The sequence below is a fragment of the Schistocerca nitens genome, chromosome 1, assembly GCF_023898315.1.
Source record: "Schistocerca nitens isolate TAMUIC-IGC-003100 chromosome 1, iqSchNite1.1, whole genome shotgun sequence".
NCBI lineage: Eukaryota > Metazoa > Arthropoda > Insecta > Orthoptera > Acrididae > Schistocerca > Schistocerca nitens.
Window position 1 is genome coordinate 980,665,601 of NC_064614.1, and position 23,360 is coordinate 980,688,960.

General features: G+C 42.5%; 1 protein-coding gene across 1 annotated transcript in view; it reads right to left on the bottom strand.

Annotated features, from left to right (window-relative positions):
- Positions 1-23,360, bottom strand: part of LOC126195148 (nuclear pore complex protein Nup107) — a 236,670-nt gene that overhangs the window by 67,372 nt on the left and 145,938 nt on the right. The window contains exon 6 of the mRNA XM_049933656.1: positions 16,192-16,296. Within this exon, the coding sequence (XP_049789613.1) occupies positions 16,192-16,296 (105 nt within the window). The remainder of the gene's footprint in view (positions 1-16,191; positions 16,297-23,360) is intronic.

Here is a 23,360-nt window from a genome sequence, read left to right on the forward strand (position 1 = left end):
AAGGAATTTTTCAACATATTCAGTTAATTGAATGAGTTATGTTTTAATTGTAATTTCTTTAACTTAAACATTGAACAATGTCAAGTTTCAGTGTCTGTTATTGTGAGGATATATAAAGGATCGATATTTGATCCCGAGAACAATCAGTCCACAGCCGATTTTCAGAAGTGAAACATGTATTGGTTAGATTAACAACAATGGATTAACGTAACAGTGGAATAAGTGTAACACAAAAAGGTCATGTGTTAGGACAATTATTGACAATGTCTGTTTAATCATTTGAAAAAAATAGTGTCACACGTACCGTATTATTCTGCAAGAACTTTGAACTGTGTGGTTAAGTTTTTACTGCTCACAGATGTTCAACAGTAAACAAGTAGCAGTATGCTGATGTTGCCTGCAACCTATTAATGAGACTTATCAACATTTACCAATAGTGAACTGGCCACATAATTGTGTGAAACTGGGCGGTTGTGAACAGTGAAAGTAAAGAACTGTGATAAGCAATTGTGCAACTGTCGGTTACATCATTTACAGTAGTCAGCGTTGACATTCCAACCCCCATTTTTCAGCCAGTATAACAATACAGTACATTGACACTTGACGATTATCAATGAAGAAATAAAGCAGGCAAACATCACAAAGTCTGTCAAATATTTGAAAATTTGTGGAGTACTTATGTGCAATAATTAAAAAAAAGGTGATTCTGAATTATAACAGCACTGATTACAAATCTAGCTAATCATGTCACTTTCAGCATAAGCTACAAAAGTCGGGTAAAATTCCTGATTACTTTATGTGCTGGGTACAAGCTATGTAGAATGAATGGCACACAGAACCTGGACAAGGAATTTATCATTTTAAGCACATTTCATCTGGTCCATTGCCTGCGAGACTGCATATAATTCTGTGTTCAAGACACTAAAGTATCAAGGCAGTTGGCCCTAGAGGACAGGGTCAGGGAAAACAACAGAGCAACCAAAGGGCCACCCTGCTTCAACTCATGCACAAAGAAACTGCAGAGTTGTGGTGCTCAGCTAAAATCTCATAAAATAATGTATTAAAAAAATATGCAGGATTGCAATTTCTTCTGTGCTGCACCAAATCTAAAATTACTCTGGACTCTGCAGATGGTGGCAGGTGGTTAAAAACCTACGTTTGGGGTTGTATGTGCTCTACACCAAGGGGCTCCTGCACACACTGCACGCAGATCCCAAATGGTGTCGTTGCATGGGAACGATTGGAGAAAAGGCGTTCCCGAGGTGGACAAGCAATAGTATGGTAGAAATGTGAAGTTGGAGCTGCAAAGAACTTGCTTGTCTGATGCACCATGAGTAGCTGCTGCTGTATGTTGAGTGGCAATCCCCTAGGCTCGGCACAGAGACTCGATATGTGGCTGGTCCTGTAAGCACCTGTGGCCAGCCTAATCCTCTCATGGTGGATAGTGTCAATCTTCAGATAAGAAGACTCTACACATTGTGCGTCCACAGTATAGCCGTGAATGCACAAAAGCCTTATAAAACTGGAGCAAATGTGCCGTATCTCCTCCCCAAGACAAATGGCTAAGGATCTTTATGATATTCAATGCCTTCTGGATTCTGGCTTTCAAGCTTCTCAGTCTTTAAAATGTAGAACAGTGTCCCTCATTCACAATTCACATAAATTAAAAATACAATGGGAATGATTAAAATGAAAAACACACACACACACACACACACACACACACATATATTGAAAGCTGGAAACCCATCTTTGCAGCACACTCCTCAAACCTCTGTAACGTAAATTGCAATTGACTGGTCGCTTTTTTTTTTCTTCTCTCTCTCTCTTTTTTTTTTTTAGGGCGCAAAACTGCTACGGTCATTAGCTGTGACTTAGGAAAAGCTAAAAAAAATTGAATTGAATTTTATTTGATCCTGTAAGATTACAATGTGTACAGTAAATGTACGTGTAATATAGGACATGTCAAAGTATTAAAATTCTTTATCACTTATTTTTCTACACCTTTAGCTTACATTTTTACATCACTGATAATGAGTAACAATATATACAAATTTAATGGCATAAGTATTCTGCAACACTGTAAAACTCTTTTTCAATGAGATAGTCTTTAAGTTTCTTTGTAAAGTCATTGTGAAGTACACTATCTTGCAGGGTTTTGGGCAGACTTCTTAGTAGTCTGATACCAGAGTACTGGGGTCCTTTTTCTAGCATTGCCAGTCGGTGGGGTATGCTCCGTACTTCATTCTTCTTTCTTGTATTGTGGGTGTGTACACTAGCATTTGTAATCCAGTCCTCACTACCTTTTGTGATGTACATTATTCTTTTGTATGTATACAACGATGAAAAAGCTAAGATACCTAAATTCTTGAAACAGTTTCTGCATGTTTCAGAGGTCTTTCCTCTGAAAATGGTCCTAATTGCTTTTTTTGTAATGTGAACACTCGTTTTGTCTCTTGTTTGTTTGAGTTTCCCCACAAGAGTCACTCCATACTGTAAGTATGGTTCGAAAAGTCCATGATACACTGTACACAGAGGGTTCTTGTCTGAATACTGTGATAGCTGCATCATTAAGAATATGACAGAGCTCAGTTTCTTACATACATTATTAAAATGTTTTTTCCATTTCAGTTCATTATCCACAAGAATACCTAAGAAACTAGCAGATTCTACTTCTTCCAGCCTTGTTCCATCAACCTCTAAATCCATGTCTACAGCCTTTTCCTTGTTTTTAAACACTGCATACATAGTCTTTTTTAGATTTATAACCAGTTCATTTTCCAACAGCCATTGAGCTGTGACATTTGCAGATATGTATGCTCTTCTCTCAAGCTGTTCCATATTTTGGTCACTATTTAGTATTGTCATGTCATCAGCATACAATATTTTCTTTTCTTCCTCCTCAACACCTATATCATTAACAAATACATTAAATAACAATGGTCCCATTACCGAACCCTGCGGCACTCCATATTTGATGGATTTGGTTTCTGATTGGTGCGAGTTTCCTAATGATACATACTGCTTGCGGTTGCACAAGTATGATTTTATCCAGTCACCTGGTTGCCCCCGAATGCCATAGTTGCTTAATTTTTGTATCAGCATTTCATGGTCAATGGTGTCAAATGCCTTTGAAAGATCCAGAAACATTGCAGAGACAACCTTTTTCTCATCTAAGGACTGTAAAATGTATTCTGTTAAACTGACAATTGCTGATTCTGGAGATTTACCCTTTCTGAAACCATGTTGTGAGGTCATGAGAATGATATGTTTGTCCAAATAGTTAACTAATCTGGTATACATAAGCATTTCTAGGATTTTTGAGAAACCTGATATCAGTGAAACTGGTCTGTAGTTGTTGGGATCATCCTTACACCCTTTCTTGTACACTGGCACTACCTTCGTTACCTTCAGTTTTTCTGGAAAAATTGCATCTCTGAAAGAACAGTTTGCTATGTTCAGCAGTGGTGTTATTATCTCCTCACATACCAGCTTTATTACATGATTTGATGTTTCATCATCACCAGCTGATTTCTTGGACTTCAGTTTCTGTATAGTTTTCCGCAATTCATCTTCCGTGACTGGTCTTAAGAACATAGTACTGCATGATCTTTTTGGTACCTTAATACCCTTCTGTTTTTGACTGTTTCTTTCCTATTTTAGGTTTTCTACTACACTGATATAGTTATTATTCAGTATGTTTGCTATTTCCATACCATCTGTGACCACTGTGTTGTCTACTTTAATTGACCTAATACCTTCTTCTTTGATTGACCCATCTTTTTCCTTTCTTTCAGCATTGATTGCATTCCAAGCTGCCTTTGCCTTGTTTTTTGAGTTCACTATAGTGGTGTAAATTGCTCTTGCTTTCGCTTCCCTTATTATTTTTCTATACTTCTTTTTTAACATTTTATAGTTTTCAGCTTCGCCCATCCGTCTCACGTCCTGAAGCTTCCTTCGCTGTTCTAGTATTTCACTCGTAATCCACTGTGTTTGATCTTGATGCCTTTCTTGTCTCTTTACTTTGGGAAATGCTACATTAAAATGGTACTTAATTGTTGAAATAAATGCATCATATTTTTCATTTAGACTCTGGGCCTGTAGGGTTTCATTCCAGGTTTCCTTACTTAACATTGTTCTAAAAATGTTGATATTTTGTTCACTGATGATCCTAATTTCTTTGGTTGTTTGTTTTGGTTCTGATACTGTGTCATTACTTCTGCAAAAGCTGATTAGTTGTCCATGATGATCAGATATTTCTGTCTGAACTACATGTGACTCATAGTTACACATATTAGTAATTATGTTGTCAATAATTGTCTCACTTTGTGAAGTCACTCTTGTTGGTGCAGTTATTGTCACTTTCATGTTATGCTGTATTAACAATTCTTCAAAATCCTGTCTTATTTTTGTGTCTTTTCCCATGTCAATGTTTAAGTCTCCACATATAATAAGATTTCTCTTCATATTCATTCTCAATAAGCTAGCAACTTTTTTTAGAAAGATGCTAATATTGCCACATGGTGACCTGTACACACAAAACACTCTAAAATCCTCTGCCACTATACCAGTAACTTCAAAGTCTTTTTCTCTAGCTATGGGAAATGTAGCAGCTTCACTGTTTACATTCTTTGATAGAGTATCTGTTTTAATATATATACAAACGCCACCACCCTTATATTTAGATCTGCAGAAGTAACTAGCTAGTTTGTAGTCCTTTATTGCCACATTATGTATTTTACTTTCAGTAAAACGAAACTGAAAACCAGCAGCAATGGGAACGAAACTCAAAAAATTGGGGAAACTAAAAACAGAAGGAAAGCTTAAAAAACTACTATAGAAGGGGGTTGGTTGTCCCCAAAAAGAGCTTCGAATGACTGACGTCATCTCACTCGCACTAATAAACTCGAGAATGCGATCGGCTGAGCGCGTGTCATCTGCTAAAGTGGAAGATATATATATGGCGACAGTTGTAGACGGGCACGTAACGGAGTAAAACAGGGGCACTCAAGTAAAACATGTATTACCGTCCACAGCTGAGAGCAGTGGGGACAGAGTGGGGGAGGGTCGCCACTTATAAGATGTCGATGGGTAAAAAGACAGTGCCCTGTCCGGAGTCTAGTTAAAATTACCTCCTCCTGATGACGCGTTCGGGAGGAAGAAGTCCAAGCACAGGGAAGAGCTTTCACGTCCCCCAATTTATTATTGGGAAGTGTTGACCAATGTGCGTGCCATAAAAGAACAACACGACGACATAAAACACTCCGTAGATCGGCGAAGGGAATCGTGCGAATAGCTGGCCGAAGAAGAGAGACGGCAGCCTTGGCCGCCTCATTTCCACAGATACCAGCATGGAAGACAGATGGCTAGCATAACGACTCAGAAGGGCAGCTCGCCGATTGGACAGCGGAGGTTCAGCAGTCTCAGCATAAAGGCTTTCCACAGGGCTGGTGTAAAAAGCTCCAGACACTAAACGTAATCCACGGTGGTGGATAGAGTCGAGACGCCGAATAATAGACGGCCGAGCGGAGGAGTAAACTACGCTTCCATAGTCCAACTTCGAGCGCACTAAGGCGCGATAGAGGCGGAGAAGGACCACTCGGTCCGCTCCCCAGGAGGTACCATTCAGGACACAGAGGGTGTTAAGAGATCGCAGACAGCGAGCCGAAAGATAGGAAACGTGGCAGGACCAGGACAGTTTTCTGTCAAACACAAGACCCAAGAATTTAGCGACGTCTGAAAACGGAAGGTTGACAGGACCCAGATGTAAGGAGGGCGGAAGAAACTCCTTACGTCGCCAAAAATTAACACAAATGGTCTTACTGGGAGAGAAACGGAAGCCGGTTCCGATGCTCCAAGAGTGGAGGCGATCGAGACATCCTTGAAGACGTCGTTCAAGAAGGCTGGTCCGTTGAGAGCTGTAGTAGATCGCAAAATCGTCCACAAAGAGGGAGCCCGAGACATCAGGAAGGAGACAATCCATAATTGGATTGATGGCAATGGCAAACAGTACAACACTTAGCACAGAGCCCTGGGGTACCCCGTTTTCTTGGGAGAAAGTACGGGAGAGAGTAGTGTTCACCCGCACTCTAAATGCGCGCTCTGCCATAAATTCGCGAAGAAAAAGGAGCAGCCGACCTTGAAAGCCCCAAGAGAACAGCGTGCGGAGGATGCCTGTCCTCCAACAGGAATCGTATGCTCTCTCCAGATCAAAAAATACTGCTACTGTTTGGTGTTTCTGGAGGAAATTGTTCGTGATATAAGTGGAGAGAGCAACAAGATGGTCAACTGCAGAACAATGCTTTCGGAAACCGCATTGGGCAGGTGTTAAAAGACTGCGAGACTCCAGCCACCAAGCTAAACGGCAATTCACCATATGCTCCAAAACCTTACATACACTACTCTTGAGAGAAATGGGGCGATAGCTAGAGGGGAGATGTTTGTCCTTTCCAGGTTTCGGAACAGGAATGACGATAGCTTCCCGCCATCGTCTGGGAAAAGTACTGTCGGTCCAAACTCGATTATAAAGGCGAAGGAGGTAAATGCAGCAACATTTGGATGTGGATACCATCAGGTCCTGGGGCGGAGGAGCGAGAAGAAGAGAGTGCATGTTGGAGTTCCTGCATGGAGAAAACAGTATTACAGCTTTCGCGATTGTGTGAGGAGAAAGCAAGAGGTCGCACTTCCGCTGCACGTTTCTTCGGGAGAAATGCGGGCGGGTAATTTGAAGAGGTCGAAATCTCAGCAAAGTGTTGACCCAATGAGTTAGAAATTGCGACAGGGTCCACTAATGTGTCATGCGTGACAGTGAGCCCAGAGACTGGGGAGAAACTAGGCGCGCCAGATAACCGTCGAATCTGACTCCAAACTTCCAAGGAGGGAGTGAAGGTGTTAAATGAGCTAGTAAAGAAGTCCCAGCTTGCCTTCTTGCTATCACGGATAACGTGATGGCATCGCGCACGGAACTGCTTATAGCGGATACAGTTGCCCAATGTAGGATGGTGTCTGAAAACGCGAAGAGCAAGCCGCCGCTCACATACTGCGTCACGGCATGCCTCGTTCCACCAAGGAACTGGGGGATGCCGGGGCAATTCGGAGGTGCGAAGTATTGAACATTCCGCAGCTGTAAGAATAACGTCTGTAATATGAGTGACCTCATCGTCCACGCTAGGAAAGCAACGGTCATCGAATGTCGCTAGAGACGAAAAAAGTGTCCAATCGGCTTGGGAAAACTTCCAGTGTCGCGGGCGCATATATGGCTGCAATCTAAGGACACGTGTAAAGTGGTCACTCGAGTGTGTATCACCAAGGGCGAACCATTCGAAGCGCCGAGCTAGCGGAACAGTACCGACCAAAAGGTCCAAATGAGAGAAATTTGTGGTGGAGGCAGACAAAACTGTAGGGTCCCCAGTGTTGAGGCAAACAAGATCCGCTTGGTGGAAGACGTCTATCAATAGTGAGCCAGGCGGACAAGGATGTGGAGATCCCCAAAGCGGGTGGTGGGCATTGAAGTCCCCAACCAGCAAATAGGGGGGTGGAAGCTAACCAAGAAGATGAAGGAGATCGGCTCGTGCCGTTGGTGTGGACGATGGAATGTATACAGTACAAAGAGAGAAGGTGTATCCAGAAAGGGAAAGACGGACCACGACAGCTTGGAAGGAAGTGTTTAAGGGGATTGGGTGATAATGGAGAGTATCATGGAGAAGAATCATGAGTCCTCATTGTGCTGGAGTGCCTTCAACAGAGGGGAGATCAAATCGGACTGACTGAAAATGGGGGAAACAAAGCGGTCGTGAGAACGCAGCTTTGTTTCATGAAGACGGAAGATGACCGGCGAGTAGGATCATAAGAGGATCAACAATTCATCCCGATTGGCTCGAATGCCACGTATATTCCAATGGATAATGGACATAGGGTGGACAGAAAATGGAAAAATGTGAGCAAGGTTGCCCTCAACTTAAGAACAGCTCAGAGCTTGCGACTGACAGCGTGGAACGGCAGTCAGCCGAAGGCAGAAGATCCTGATCCATACGTTGTTCAGGAGCAGCTCCTGCCACCAGCGATCGGCTGGTTGATCGGCTGCCAGCAGTGTGCCTCGGCGACACAGAAGATGGCCGAGGGCGGCTACCGCCAGGTGGTGCTGTAGACGGGACACCGTGGCGGAGAAGGAGAGGGACTGGGTTTCTCATTAGCCTTCTTGGAAACAGGATGTTTAGATGAAGGAGGAACTGATCGTTGTGAATTTGGGGTAAATAAAAAATCTTCACGAGTAGGCTCTTTTTTGGAAGTCCGGGTGTCTGACTTTTGGGCTCGAGATTTAGCAGAACCCGATGAAGGGTGAGCCCTAGAGTGAGCAGGCGAAAGTGGGGAGGTTGAACGGGCGATCTTTGCGCTGGCCAATCTGACGACTGTGGCACTAAAGGTGAGATCACAAGTCTGCGTGGAAGCCTCCTTTGTTGGCTGAGGAGAGGCAAGGACAGTGCTGTATTTACCTGTCTGAGGCACAGTGGGCTTTTGATTGGCGAATAATTTTCGAGCAGCAAAGGTCGACACCTTTTCCTTCACTCTGATTTCCTGGATGAGGTTTTCGTCTTTAAAAAAGGGGGCAATCTCTAGAGGAAGCAGCATGGTCACCCATACAGTTGATGCGACGAGGGGATGGAGGTGGACAAGCACCCTCATGGGCATCCTTGCCACAAGTAACACATTTGGCCAGATTGGAACAGGACTGGCTGGTATGATTGAAACGCTGACACCGATAGCAACGCGTAGGGTTTGGGATGTAAGGGCGAACGGAAATTATCTAACAGCCCGCTTTGATGTTCGATGGGAGTTGAAGTCTGTCAAATGTCAAGAAGACAGTACGGGTTGGAACGATGTTCGTGTCAACCCTTTTCATGACTCTATGAACAGCCGTTACGCCCTGGTCAGACAGGTAGTGTTGAATTTCCTCATCGGACAATCCGTCGAGGGAGCATGTATAAACGACCCCACGTGAGGAATTTAGAGTGCGGTGCACTTCCACCCGGACAGGGAAGGTGTGTAGCAGTGAAGTACGCAGCAATTTTTGTGCCTGGAGGGCACTAACTGTTTCTAACAACAAGGTGCCATTTCGTAATCTGGAACAAGACTTTACAGGACCTGCAATTGCGTCGACACCTTTCTGAATAATGAAAGGGTTGACCGCGGAGAAGTCATGACCTTCGTCAGACTGAGAAACAACAAGGAACTGTGGCAACGATGGAAGAACTGTCTGTGGCTGAGACTCATTGAACTTACACTTGTGAGCAGACATAGTAGAAGATAAGGAAACCATTGTGGAAGTATCCCCCATGATTACCGGCGTCTCCAATGGCGCGCTCCTCCCTTGTGGGGGCCCTCTCTGAGGGCACTCCCGCCTTAGGTGATTGATTACACCTCAGGTCACACCTCCCGACAAACATACGGAGGGACCAATCGGCACTTTTGGAAGGTATCAGCTCGGGTAATCACCCCTCCCTGGGCCTGGCCGTTACCAGGGGGTACGTACGTGTCCTACCTGTCTACCCGGGGCAGGGAAGTACGCGTTACCCCGTCACCGGCTATGCATGGAAATGCGTGGGTCGGCCTTCAGACACGCACAGGGAGGAAAAAAGAGAAAGGGAAAGACAAAGAAAGGGAAAGGGAAGAAGAGAGGTCTCAAATGCTGCAGCGGAGAAAAGGGTGAAGAGAAGAGGTAAGGAAAAGAGAAGGATAAAGGAAGGACGAAGACTTGCAAGCAGAGAAAACAAAGAGTGTGTTACGTTTTCGAGCGTCCGTCTCCAGACGTAGGCACAAAACATACTCCCAGAGGGGAGAAAGGGAAGGAAAGAGGCGGAGGGGGGGGGAGGGGGGCAAAGATGGGGGTTGGGGAAGGATGCGGAAAAGGAAGGTATGCAGCACGGAAAGGAAGGAGGGCCACATTAGCTCGGGGTCCCGTGCTCGCTACGCACGTATCCACAAAAGAGTTGTGGGCCCCCTAGGGGGGGGGGGGGGGGGGGGGGCTGGTCGCTGTTGCGACACTTGAGGAGGAACAGAAAACGGCAAAATTGTCCACAAATAAAGAGCACTGTGCAGGACTCCCTACTGTGTATGTGGTATTGTTGATGTCTACAGCAAAGGGACTAACATTTAAAACACTCTCCTGAGGGACATCATTCTCCTGCTCAAAGCAAGCTGACAGTGTGTCACCAACTCATGTCCTAAAGAACTGCTCAGACAGGAAAGACTGTATGAAGATGGGAAGGTAGCCACAAAAGCCCCACTGATGCAGTTGCGTAAGTATACTGTGTCTCCAAGTAATGTCAGACACATTACTGATGTCAAATAACATACCTAAACAGTGATGTTCATGTAGGAAAGCCTGCTGGACAGACGCCTCCAGTTGGGGTCAGGTTGTTGACAGTAGACTGCAATCTCTGGAATCTACACTGAGAGAGGCTAATGAGTTGCCTGATCTTTAACAACGAGATCAGACAATGGTTAACCATTCATTCCAGGATCTTTCCAACAAAGCTCATTAAGGCAATGCTCTGGTAACTACTGGGACATATGTGGTCCTTTCCTGGTTTGAGGAGAGGTATCAGAATTGCCTCTCTATGAGTTGGGAAAATTCCCTGTTTGCCATATAAAACTAAAAAATTCGAGGAGGATTTCCTTTAACACTGCTGGAAAACATAGAAGCACCCAGCAGCAGATTTGGTCATGACTGAGTACAGCATCACAAATCTCAGACAGCACCAATTCCAGTTCCCATAGGGAGAAAGGGCAGTTGCAAGACCCACATGGAGAAAGAGCAGTTGTAAGACTCAATTGTGCAGTCTGAATTCTAACTTGCTCCTCTCTAAAGTCACACAGTAGCAGAAAAAAGCTGGATCTTTGCTAGCATAGGTAGCAGCTGCTCCAAAATGCTCTACCAATGTCTGAAAGATGTCTCCGGGCATTGTTTGGAGACATCACTGTTTCAGCACTGCTGCTATTGGTAAGCAACTGTATTTACCAGAAAGGCTCCTGACAGCGTCTCATACTTTTGTAGAACAAGTGGAATGGTTGATGGATTAGCAGTACAAAAATGAGTGGGAGTACCTGACTTGAGGATGCACAGCTCATAAAACATCGTGAGGCTCTCCAAAATCCGACTAAGGGCAAGTAGAGATCGAGCCCCACAAGACACGATTGGCATTAAAGTCTCCCAGCAGGAGAAATAGTTGGACAATTGTTCTATAAGACCCGTGAGAGCCTCAGAATCTATTGCATGTTATGGAGGTAGATACAATGAGCAAATAGTGATCTTCTGACACACATGAATTTCGACGACAACTGCTTGCAAGTCCTTAGCCAGAGGGAGAGCAGAGGAGTGGTGTGCATTACTGACAAACACAATGATCCCTCCCTTGACCCTTTCCTCAGTCAGCTCATCCATGCAATAGAAGATATAGCCATGTAGTACAGGGACATCAGACATTTTGAAATGCATTTCCTGCAAACATAAGCAGAAGGGGCATTTTAGGGTATTCATGTGCTGTAAATTTCAGTTCCTCCACATGTGTGTAACGTTCTACTATCGTATTAGTGGTGTGCTACAGGACACTCGCGTTAATTAAATTTGTAGGCATAATGTTGCAAAATGATAAGAAATGGAATGAGCACGTCAGCTTGGCAGTAGGAACGGCAAATGATTGACTTCAGTTTACTGGGAAAAATTTGGGTAGGTGTAACTCACTTGTGGAGGAGCCCGCCTACAGAACATTCGTGCAACCCGTTCTTGAGTATTGCTTGAGTGTTTGTAATCTCCACCTTTTTTGATTAAAGGATGACATTAAAACAATTCAGAGGCTTGCTGCTGGATTTGTTAGCAGTAGATTCAATCAACATACAGTATTATGGAAACGCTCTGTGAACTCCAATGAGAATGCCTGGAGAGAATACAATATTCTTTTTATGCAACACTGAGGAACTTTACAGAATCAGGATTTGCCACTGACTGAAGACCGATTCTACTGCCACCAACATACATCTCAGGTAAGGACCATGAAGATAAAGAGATATTAGGGCTCATATGGGGTCATATAAACACTCATTTTTCCTCACTCCATTTGCAAGTGGGACAGGAAAGGAAACAGCTAGTAGCAGTACAAGGTACCACTTGTCGTGCATAGTGGCTTGTGGAGTATGTATGTAGGTGCAAACAGCACCCCACTTTTCTCTGGCTGACAATTCTATTTTGTTTATGAAACTTCCTGGCAGATTAAAACTGTGTGCTCGACCGAGACTCGAACTCGGGACCTTTGCCTTTCGCGGGCAAGTGCTCTACCAACTGAGCTACCGAAGCACGACTCACGCCCGGTACTCACAGCTTTACTTCTGCCAGTACCTCGTCTCCTACCTTCCAAACTTTACAGAAGCTCTCCTGCGAACCTTGCAGAACTAGCACTCCTGAAAGAAAGGATAATGCGGAGACATGGCTTAGCCACAGCCTGGGGGATGTTTCCAGAATGAGATTTTCACTCTGCAGCGGAGTGTGCGCTGATATGAAACTTCCTGGCAGATTAAAACTGTGTGCCCGACCGAGACTCGAACTCGGGACCTTTGCCTTTCGCGGGCAAGTGCTCTACCAACTGAGCTACCGAAGCACGACTCACGCCCGGTACTCACAGCTTTACTTCTGCCAGTACCTCGTCTCCTACCTTCCAAACTTTACAGAAGCTCTCCTGCGAACCTTGCAGAACTAGCACTCCTGAAAGAAAGGATAATGCGGAGACATGGCTTAGCCACAGCCTGGGGGATGTTTCCAGAATGAGATTTTCACTCTGCAGCGGAGTGTGCGCTGATATGAAACTTCCTGGCAGATTAAAACTGTGTGCCCGACCGAGACTCGAACTCGGGACCTTTGCCTTTCGCGGGCAAGTGCTCTACCAACTGAGCTACCGAAGCACGACTCACGCCCGGTACTCACAGCTTTACTTCTGCCAGTACCTCGTCTCCTACCTTCCAAACTTTACAGAAGCTCTCCTGCGAACCTTGCAGAACTAGCACTCCTGAAAGAAAGGATAATGCGGAGACATGGCTTAGCCACAGCCTGGGGGATGTTTCCAGAATGAGATTTTCACTCTGCAGCGGAGAGTGCGCTGATATGAAACTTCCTGGCAGATTAAAACTGTGTGCCCGACCGAGACTCGAACTCGGGACCTTTGCCTTTCGCGGGCAAGTGCTCTACCAACTGAGCTACCGAAGCACGACTCACGCCCGGTACTCACAGCTTTACTTCTGCCAGTACCTCGTCTCCTACCTTCCAAACTTTACAGAAGCTCTCCTGCGAACCTTGCAGAACTAGCACTCCTGAAAGAAAGGATAATGCGGAGACATGGCTTAGCCACAGCCTGGGGGATGTTTCCAGAATGAGATTTTCACTCTGCAGCGGAGTGTGCGCTGATATGAAACTTCCTGGCAGATTAAAACTGTGTGCCCGACCGAGACTCGAACTCGGGACCTTTGCCTTTCGCGGGCAAGTGCTCTACCAACTGAGCTACCGAAGCACGACTCACGCCCGGTACTCACAGCTTTACTTCTGCCAGTACCTCGTCTCCTACCTTCCAAACTTTACAGAAGCTCTCCTGCGAACCTTGCAGAACTAGCACTCCTGAAAGAAAGGATAATGCGGAGACATGGCTTAGCCACAGCCTGGGGGATGTTTCCAGAATGAGATTTTCACTCTGCAGCGGAGAGTGCGCTGATATGAAACTTCCTGGCAGATTAAAACTGTGTGCCCGACCGAGACTCGAACTCGGGACCTTTGCCTTTCGCGGGCAAGTGCTCTACCAACTGAGCTACCGAAGCACGACTCACGCCCGGTACTCACAGCTTTACTTCTGCCAGTACCTCGTCTCCTACCTTCCAAACTTTACAGAAGCTCTCCTGCGAACCTTGCAGAACTAGCACTCCTGAAAGAAAGGATAATGCGGAGACATGGCTTAGCCACAGCCTGGGGGATGTTTCCAGAATGAGATTTTCACTCTGCAGCGGAGTGTGCGCTGATATGAAACTTCCTGGCAGATTAAAACTGTGTGCCCGACCGAGACTCGAACTCGGGACCTTTGCCTTTCGCGGGCAAGTGCTCTACCAACTGAGCTACCGAAGCACGACTCACGCCCGGTACTCACAGCTTTACTTCTGCCAGTACCTCGTCTCCTACCTTCCAAACTTTACAGAAGCTCTCCTGCGAACCTTGCAGAACTAGCACTCCTGAAAGAAAGGATAATGCGGAGACATGGCTTAGCCACAGCCTGGGGGATGTTTCCAGAATGAGATTTTCACTCTGCAGCGGAGTGTGCGCTGATATGAAACTTCCTTGTTTATGCTTGCAACCGCCAGTCCGCCAGTTAGTAGTGTGTGCACTCTGCACTATAGCGACTGGGAAACAAAACTTGGCAACGTATTTCGACCTCGGTGAAAGTCTCTTCCCAGTTCTACACTAAGTACTTTGTCAGTTCTGTCTGTAGCATTAACAAGTATTGGTTATGCAGCTAAGCGTGGCCATGATAGGTCAAAATAATTGTTCTACTGATTTTGTAATTATCAAAGTGGGTTGGAAATGAAAAATAACGCCAAGAAACACTTTAAATCAGAGAAGCACTCTGTTAACTAGCTAAAAAATGCTACTCGTTATCGACATAAACATTCACTTGTTTGAAACTTAAATAGCACCAGAAGAAAGAAAACAAAGGCCATTTTAGAAAAAAAAAAAAAAAAAACTGTTGTCATTTTTGGAAAAGCAAACATTTCAGTCAAGAAGTTCAGCAATCATCACTATTCTTCTTTCTTTAACAGTCTATTTCAATCCACAAAGGCTTTGCCTTCAGACAGGTAGCATGACAAACTCTCAAACTTTTACTTCTATTCATCTGCAAACGAACAAAATATTAATGCGGATTTTGCCAAAATTAGACACACTAATTCCGACACTAACGGAGGCTACATTTTCAGAACCCTCTCAATAACAGTACAGCATGAGAAAAAGGACATATGCAGAACTGATTTTTCCTGGGTTTGATTGTAGATCAGAAATTTTCTTGTATAGAACATACTAAAGATCATTTCTAATGTTGGACTTTATCAAGATTTGCTTTGTGTGAAATTGCTAATTTTGATGATGAAAGTACTAGAAAAAATGGTTCAAATGGCTCTGAGCACTATGTGACTTAACATCTGAGGTCATCAGTCCCCTAGAACTTAGAATTACTTAAACCTAACTAACCTAAGGACATCACACACCACCATGCCCAAGGCAGGATTCGAACCTGCGACTGTAGCAGTCACATGGTTCCGGACTGAAGTGCCTAGAACCACTCGGCCACAGCAGCCGGCGAAAGTACTAGAATATCAACTACTTTGCATACTTGCATTCCTCAAGATCATATAAAATAATTTACTGAGGCATTCCCACACAGCCACAAAGTATTCTTTGCACAGAAACATGCAATAGGTCTGGAATCCATTGTCAAACTTCATGTAGACAACTGTTTAGAAAGCTGGACATACTAACAGCAGGTTCACTACATGTTTAGTCTCTTATGAAGTTTGTTCTGAAGAATCGGGCGCAGTACGTAAATAACAGTAGTGTTTGTCAATTTAACCTTAGGAAGAAAAGTAGCCTCCACATTCTACAACTTAACCTCACTCTTGTGCAGAAAGAGAGAGTACGCAGCTACAGTATAAATTTATTTGACCACCTCCCACCTGAATTAAAGTTGTTGGCAGATAATGAAAGTTTTAAGAACTAATCTAAATCATTCCTGCTTGAGAACTACTTCACCTACATAGAACAACTTCTGAATGCAAATTCGTTATGTGATTGGGCTAGGCTTCTCAAATTTTGCTGTACATTAAGTTAAAAAATTGAAAAACATTTTTTGTTGCATAAAATACCAACATGTAGGCACATTTTCACAGAAAAATGTATCATATTTCCAAACGTACAGACATGTTCCACATAATGTCCAGTTATTTCAATATATATACAACAGAACATGGAGAAAAAAAAAAGAACTCAAATAACACTAATGAGTCAGGTAATCTGGTACACCATTTGCTAATTCTAAAATTCATTTGCCAATGCATCCAAATACTATAGTAACTGAAACGAAGTACCAACAGGATTGTGAGCAAAATACTAACCTCATCAAGGGGGTGCAGTTTCTTCTTTTGCCGAAAGGGGGCATCTGGGTCAATTTCTGTGACAAGATCCTCTGGCCCACTGTACGGTATGTCTTGCTCTTTATTCTGGAAAAAAAAAGTAATACTGAAATGCCAACATCAAATCAACAGAACATTTTAATAACTGTGGCCACAGATTATGGTTTTTCGTGTGTGTGTGTGTGTGTGTGTGTGTGTGTGTGTGTATATTTCTTATGAAGGTCTCGTTTGTCAAAAGCTTACTTCTGACAGTCTTTCTGTTGTGCCTATCTGAGACTCAGCATCTCCACTATATGGTGAGAAGCATCTATCCTGACAATTACACGTTTTGTATTTAAGCTATCACAACAGTAAATGTATGTTATCGGGATAAATTTTAAGTAAAAAAAAGTTCTGAAGAAAATAGTTAGGAAACACAAGAAATCACACTGAATCTTACCAACTGGTGCAATGCTGTCCATGTTATTCTTGGTGAGCAATATTATGAATTATTAATCTAAATAAATTAAAAGACCACACACACACACACACACACACACACACACACACACACACACACACACACACACCAAATAATAGAAGAATGGAGTGCCAATGGGCTCACAAAAAATAATGAAAACTTTGCTACTTTTGTACAAATCCTTCCAGCAGCCAAATTGTGCATGTGCGTGCGCGCACGCACGCACGCACCTACATTGCCACAGTTGCAGGTTTGTGTTGGGTGAAGTAGGGAGATGGAGGGAGACAGAGGAGGGGAGGTTGGGGACTAGCTAGCAACTCATGCAGTGGCAGCAGCTTTTGCAAGATAGGAATGCGCGAGAGAGAGAGAGGGCTGGCAAGTGCATGGACTAGGAATGGGACATAAGGGCACCACAGCTTGCGTGTTGGTGCAACACAGAATGACGACTGCGTGGAGGTGTCAACTGGTATGGGGCGACAGGGCAGAGGAAAGAAAAACTGTTAGGCAGAGGGTGTGGGTGCAGGGGTTTAGTAGAGGTTGAGGCCAGGAGGATTACCGGGTCTGTGGTAAGGATAACTCCCATTTGTATAACAAAGAAGAGATGGTGCTGGAGGCAAGGATCCAAATGCCATGGATATGAAGCAGCCACTGCATCTGGGTAGTGAAAAAAAGCTGGTGCTGGAGGAAAAGATCCAAATGGCACAGTTGTGAAGCAGTCACTGAATTCTACCATGTTTTGCTTGGCAGACTGTTGTGCCAGCAGATAGTCAGCTTTGTTCTTTGCCACATTTTGACAGCGGCCATTCATTCTGGAGGACAGCTGGTTGGTAGTTGCAAAAGTTACAGTAGAGCGGATATATGATTGGGCATGTTGATAGATAGTCGAAGACCTAGCAAAGCACATGTGATGAAGGGATCACACATTTGTAGCTGATTATTGGGGATGGTGCGAGCATTGTGTATGTGGTCACAACTGTGGGATCTAGCATAAAAAAAAAAAAGCATGTGTGTGTCTGCTAGCTAAAGTTAGAAAGTTGGCATAATGCAGATACTTTAACATGGTAGTTTCAGAGGTGGCAGGTGTTTTGAACTGTGGATATGTCAGATAATGCTAGAGATTGGGCCTGAACTACCTTATTCACATCACTGTCAACATTAGCAGACAACTGCATGGTAGTTGTTAACAAATACTTCGCATTGTATGTTGCTCATTGTGTATTCTCATATTTTGAAATGAGTGAAGAAACTATTCCTGGTCCATCACAGAGTTCAATTATGCCCACAAAACACTTAAAGGGATTATTGATTCCTACAACCATGTTTCAAGTTCTGATTTCTCAGAAACATAGAACATGCGTTGCCCTGCAAGAGGGCTCATTTCCCCTCACCGCTCCTCAACCCTCTAGTCGACATAATTCCAGTTTGTTTATGCTCGCAGCGTATTGGGAATTTATAGTTTCTGAACTCTGTACTATAGTGCGATCAGAAAACAAAACCTGGTAACACATTTTAGCCTTACCGAAAGTCTTCTCCCTAATGTGCGAATAGAGTTATTTTCAGTTCTACTTCTATGCTAAGTATCTTGTCAGCTCTGTCTGTAGCATTGCCAATTATGGATTGCACACCTATAAATGCCCATGAAAGATCGAAATTAATATTCTGCAGATATTGTATTTCTCAAACTAGTTGTGAAAAGAAAAATAATGCCGAGAAACATCTTAAATCAATGATGGAAAATGGTGCTGCTTCCCAACAGAAACAAGCATTCGTTGAAAGCTTAAATAGAAGAAAAGAAGAAAACAAGCAAAGACTGTTTTCGGAAAAAAAGGTTGAAGTTTTAGCAAAATCAAGCATTCCAGTCAAAAAGCTTCCAAATTACTACTTTTCTTTTTTTAACAGCCAATGTCAGAGCACTAAGGCTTCATATTCGGACACTTAGCATGACAGCCTTTTAAATTTTTACTTCTAATCATTTATCAATGCCAGATGCCTGGTTGTGACTTACACATTCCCTTCACCTTTTAATACTGCCTGCTTCCCTCACAATATAAAATGCAAAATATTATGCAACACTATATTCTTTCCCAGTTAGGTGAATTAAAAAGTTTTTATTCTTTAAAACTTACAGGATGAAGCATAGGGTGTAAAATATTACATTCTTAAAACAATAATTAATGTAAGTGGCAGCTTGGTGAGTAGATTTTTTTATTTATCCAATTACACTTTTTTCAAATTACACTTTTTTCACAGTAGCTTACATTTTAAGCAGTTTTTTCACTTAGTTTTCTCCTAGATAAATTAAAATTCATAGTCTGAAGAAAACCGTTACAGGTTGTTCAATTGTTTACTTGTGAAGCAGCAGAAAAGATGAGTAGTTATATACATACACATTGGATTTTGGTTAGGATTAATATAAGAGGAAATAGGACTGTATGTGTCCAGGTCAAGGAAAGGAAAGATGATTCGGTTATGTTCCTACTGGAAGGCACCAGCGCTACAATCCAGAGATTTAATTACCAACAAAACCTGGTGATGAGCAGAAAATAAATGAAAATATTATCAAAAGTAAGTAAAAGGTTAAAGTATGAAGTAAGTGTTTTGGTCTGTTACGAGAACTAATTGTTGATATTGTTGTGGTGAGTAATATTTCATATTCATTGAAGTTATGAAGTAAAGCTGTATCCTGGGAAAATATACTGTTCCTAAACAAAACAGTGAATAAATCTGCTCAAGCTATGGAAAAATCAACCAGTGAGGACTGGAATCATGTGAAATGCATATTTCAATATCTGAAAGGTACATTTAATTATAGATATTATCTATGATATAGAAGAAAATTTCAGAATTTATGAGATTCTGATTTAGCTGGGGAAGACATTCAACAACTGGTATTGTGGCAACATCAAGTACAAGTCATTTGCAGAAAGCTGTGGCTACATCTACAACTGAGGTAGAAATTATTTCTGCAAGTGAAGGAGCCAAAGAATTAATTTGGTTACATTGTTTGTTAAGTGAATTAGTTGAAATGCTGAAAAAACCTCTAACACTTTATAATGACAATGTCAGTGCATTAAAAAAGGGGTGGGGGTGGGGGGGGGGGGACCACCATGCGAATATCATTGTCAAAAAACAAATACATCTGACACTTATGTCCGTGAAAGATTTGTAAATGATGAAATTATGTTGCAACACATATATGGAAAGAACAAGTTGACTGATCTTCTGATGAAGCCACTTGAGCAAGTTCGCTTTAATTTGCTGCATGCAGAGATTGGTGTGCAGGCAGTCAAGCATAACTCATTATTTGTTTGACTGTTTTTTGACTGATTTTTTTTCCTTTTGGAGAAATGTTGTGATAAAAGGAAAAATGTTTTAGAGTTTACTGTAAAATATTATTCCTTGTTATTTTTGACATATTCTTGTTTTTATATAATCTCTTTGAAGTTTGTTGAAGTTACAAAGTAACGCTGAGAAAATCTACAGTTCATAAATAAAACTCTGTTCTTCAGACTATATAATTTACGACACATACTAACATTATAAATGCAAAAGTAACTCTGTCTGTTACACTTTCACAACTAAATTGCTGAACCAATCTTGAAGAAATTTGGTATGAAGATGGCTTGAATGCTGAGGAAGAACATAGGCTATTTTAGAAAGTGTGTAGTACAGCGTATTTATTGGTTTGAAGAATATAACATGAAATAAGAAACAATAATTACTTTTTGAAAATGCTATTTACTCTTTGGCTTTTGAACTTTATCACAGTCATGTAAAGGCTTTTTTTGTTTGATACATTCTACACAATGCTATTCAATGTACTGAATATTATGATTATAGAAACCTCTACATGTTTAATCCATACTTCCATACCAATGTCAGTCACAAACCCGTCACATTTTAGCCACTGAGCATCATGTGCACTTTATAACATCTTTGTTGAGATACAATTTGCGTGAACAGCTTGCAGTCATCCAGTTAGTATAACTGTTTCACAATCATTGGTTTCCAGGTTCAATTCCCACCAGTTCGTTTCTCCCATTTCTGTCCATTAATCTACAACCATAGTACTCTCTTCCTTGCCTGTTCATCTATCACCTGGGCTGTGCATGGTAAGACAGTCTGCCCCCTTGGTTAGTATGCTTGTACCATTCATGAACATTAAAAAAATTTAACAGTCCTCTAAAGCCATGGAAGGTCATTTACAAAGATTATTGTTGTGGTCTTCAGTCCTGAGACTGGTTTGATGCAGCTCTCCATGCTACTCTATCCTGTGCAAGCTTCTTCATCTCCCAGTACCTACTGCAACCTACATCCTTCTGAATCTGCTTAGTGTATTGATCTCTTGGTCTCCCTCTACGATTTTTACCCTCCAAGCTGCCCTCCAATGCTAAATTTGTGATCCCTTGATGCCTCAAAACATGTCCTACCAACCGATCCCTTCTTCTAGTCAAGTTGTGCCACAAACTTCTCTTCTCTCCAATCCTATTCAATACCTCCTCATTAAGTTACGTGATCTACCCACCTTATCTTCAGCATTCTTCTGTAGCACCACATTTCGAAAGCTTCTATTCTCTTCTTGTCCAAACTAGTTATCGTCCATGTCTCACTTCCATACATGGCTACACTCCATACAAATACTTTCAGAAACGACTTCCTGACACCTAAATCTATACTCGATGTTAACAAATTTCTCTTCTTGAGAAATGCTTTCCTTGCCATTGCCAGTCTACATTTTATATCCTCTCTACTTCGACCATCATCGGTTATTTTACTCCCTAAATAGCAAAACTCCTTTACTACTTTAAGTGTCTCATTTCCTAATCTAATTCCCTCAGCATCACCCGATTTAATTTGACTACATTCCATTATCCTCGTTTTGCTTTTGTTGATGTTCATCTTATATCCTCCTTTCAAGACACTGTCCATTCCGTTCAACTGCTCTTCCAAGTCCTTTGCTGTCTCTGACAGAATTACAATGTCATCGGCGAACCTCAAAGTTTTTACTTCTTCTCCATGAATTTTAATACCTACTCCGAATTTTTCTTTTGTTTCCTTTACTGCTTGCTCAATATACAGATTGAATAACATCGGGGAGAGGCTAGAACCCTGTCTTACTCCCTTCCCAACCACTGCTTCCCTTTCATGTCCCTCGACTCTTACAACTGCCATCTGGTTTCTGTACAAATTGTAAATAGCCTTTCGCTCCCTGTATTTTACCCCTGCCACCTTCAGAATTTGAAAGAGAGTATTCCAGTCAACATTGTCAAAAGCTTTCTCTAAGTCTACAAATGCTAGAAACGTAGGTTTGCCTTTTCTTAATCTTTCTTCCAAGATAAGTCGTAAGGTCAGTATTGCCTCACGTGTTCCAACATTCCTACGGAATCCAAACTGATCTTCCCCGAGGTCAGCTTCTACCAGTTTTTCCATTCGTCTGTAAAGAATTCGCGTTAGTATTTTGCAGCTGTGACTTATTAAACTGATAGTTCGGTAATTTTCACATCTGTCAACACCTGCTTTCTTTGGGATTGGAATTATTATATTCTTCTTGAAGTCTGAGGGTATTTCGCCTGTCTCATACATCGTGCTCACCAGATGGTAGAGTTTTGTCATGACTGGCTCTCCCGAGGCCATCAGTAGTTCTAGTGGAATGTTGTCTACTCCCGGGGCCTTGTTTCGACTCAGGTCTTTCAGTGCTCTGTCAAACTCTTCACGCAGTATCTTATCTCCCATTTCGTCTTCATCTACATCCTCTTCCATTTCCATAATATTGTCCTCAAGTACATCTCCCTTGTATAAACCCTCTATATACTCCTTCCACCTTTCTACCTTCCCTTCTTTGCTTAGAACTGGGTTTCCATCTGAGCTCTTGATATTCATACAAGTGGTTCTCTTCTCTCCAAAGGTCTCTTTAATTTTCCTGTAGGCAGTATCTATCTTACCCCTAGTGAGACAAGCCTCTACATCCTTACATTTGTCCTCTAGCCATCCCTGCTTAGCCATTTTGCACTTCCTGTCGATCTCATTTTTGAGACGTTTGTATTCCTTTTTGCCTGCTTCATTTACTGCATTTTTATGTTTTCTCCTTTCATCAATTAAATTCAATATTTCTTCTGTTACCCAAGGATTTCTATTAGCCCTCGTCTTTTTACCTACTTGATCGTCTGCTGCCTTCACTACTTCATCCCTCAGAGCTACCCATTCTTCTTCTACTGTATTTCTTTCCCCCATTCCTGTCAATTGTTCCCTTATGCTCTCCCTGAAACTCTCTACAACCTCTGGTTCTTTCAGTTTATCCAGGTCCCATCTCCTTAAATTCCCACCTTTTTGCAGTTTCTTCAGTTTCAAACTGCAGTTCATAACCAATAGATTGTGGTCAGAATCCACATCTGCCCCAGGAAATGTCTTACAATTTAAAACCTGGTTCCTAAATCTCTGTCTTACCATTATATAATCTATCTGAAACCTGTCAGTATCTCCTGGCTTCTTCCATGTATACAGCCTCCTTTCATGATTCTTGAACCAAGTGTTAGCTATGATTAAGTTATGCTCTGTGCAAAATTCTACAAGGCGGCTTCCTCTTTCATTCCTTCCCCCCAATCCATATTCACCTACTATGTTTCCTTCTCTCCCTTTTCCTACTGACGAATTCCAGTCACCCATGACTATTAAATTTTCGTCTCCCTTCACT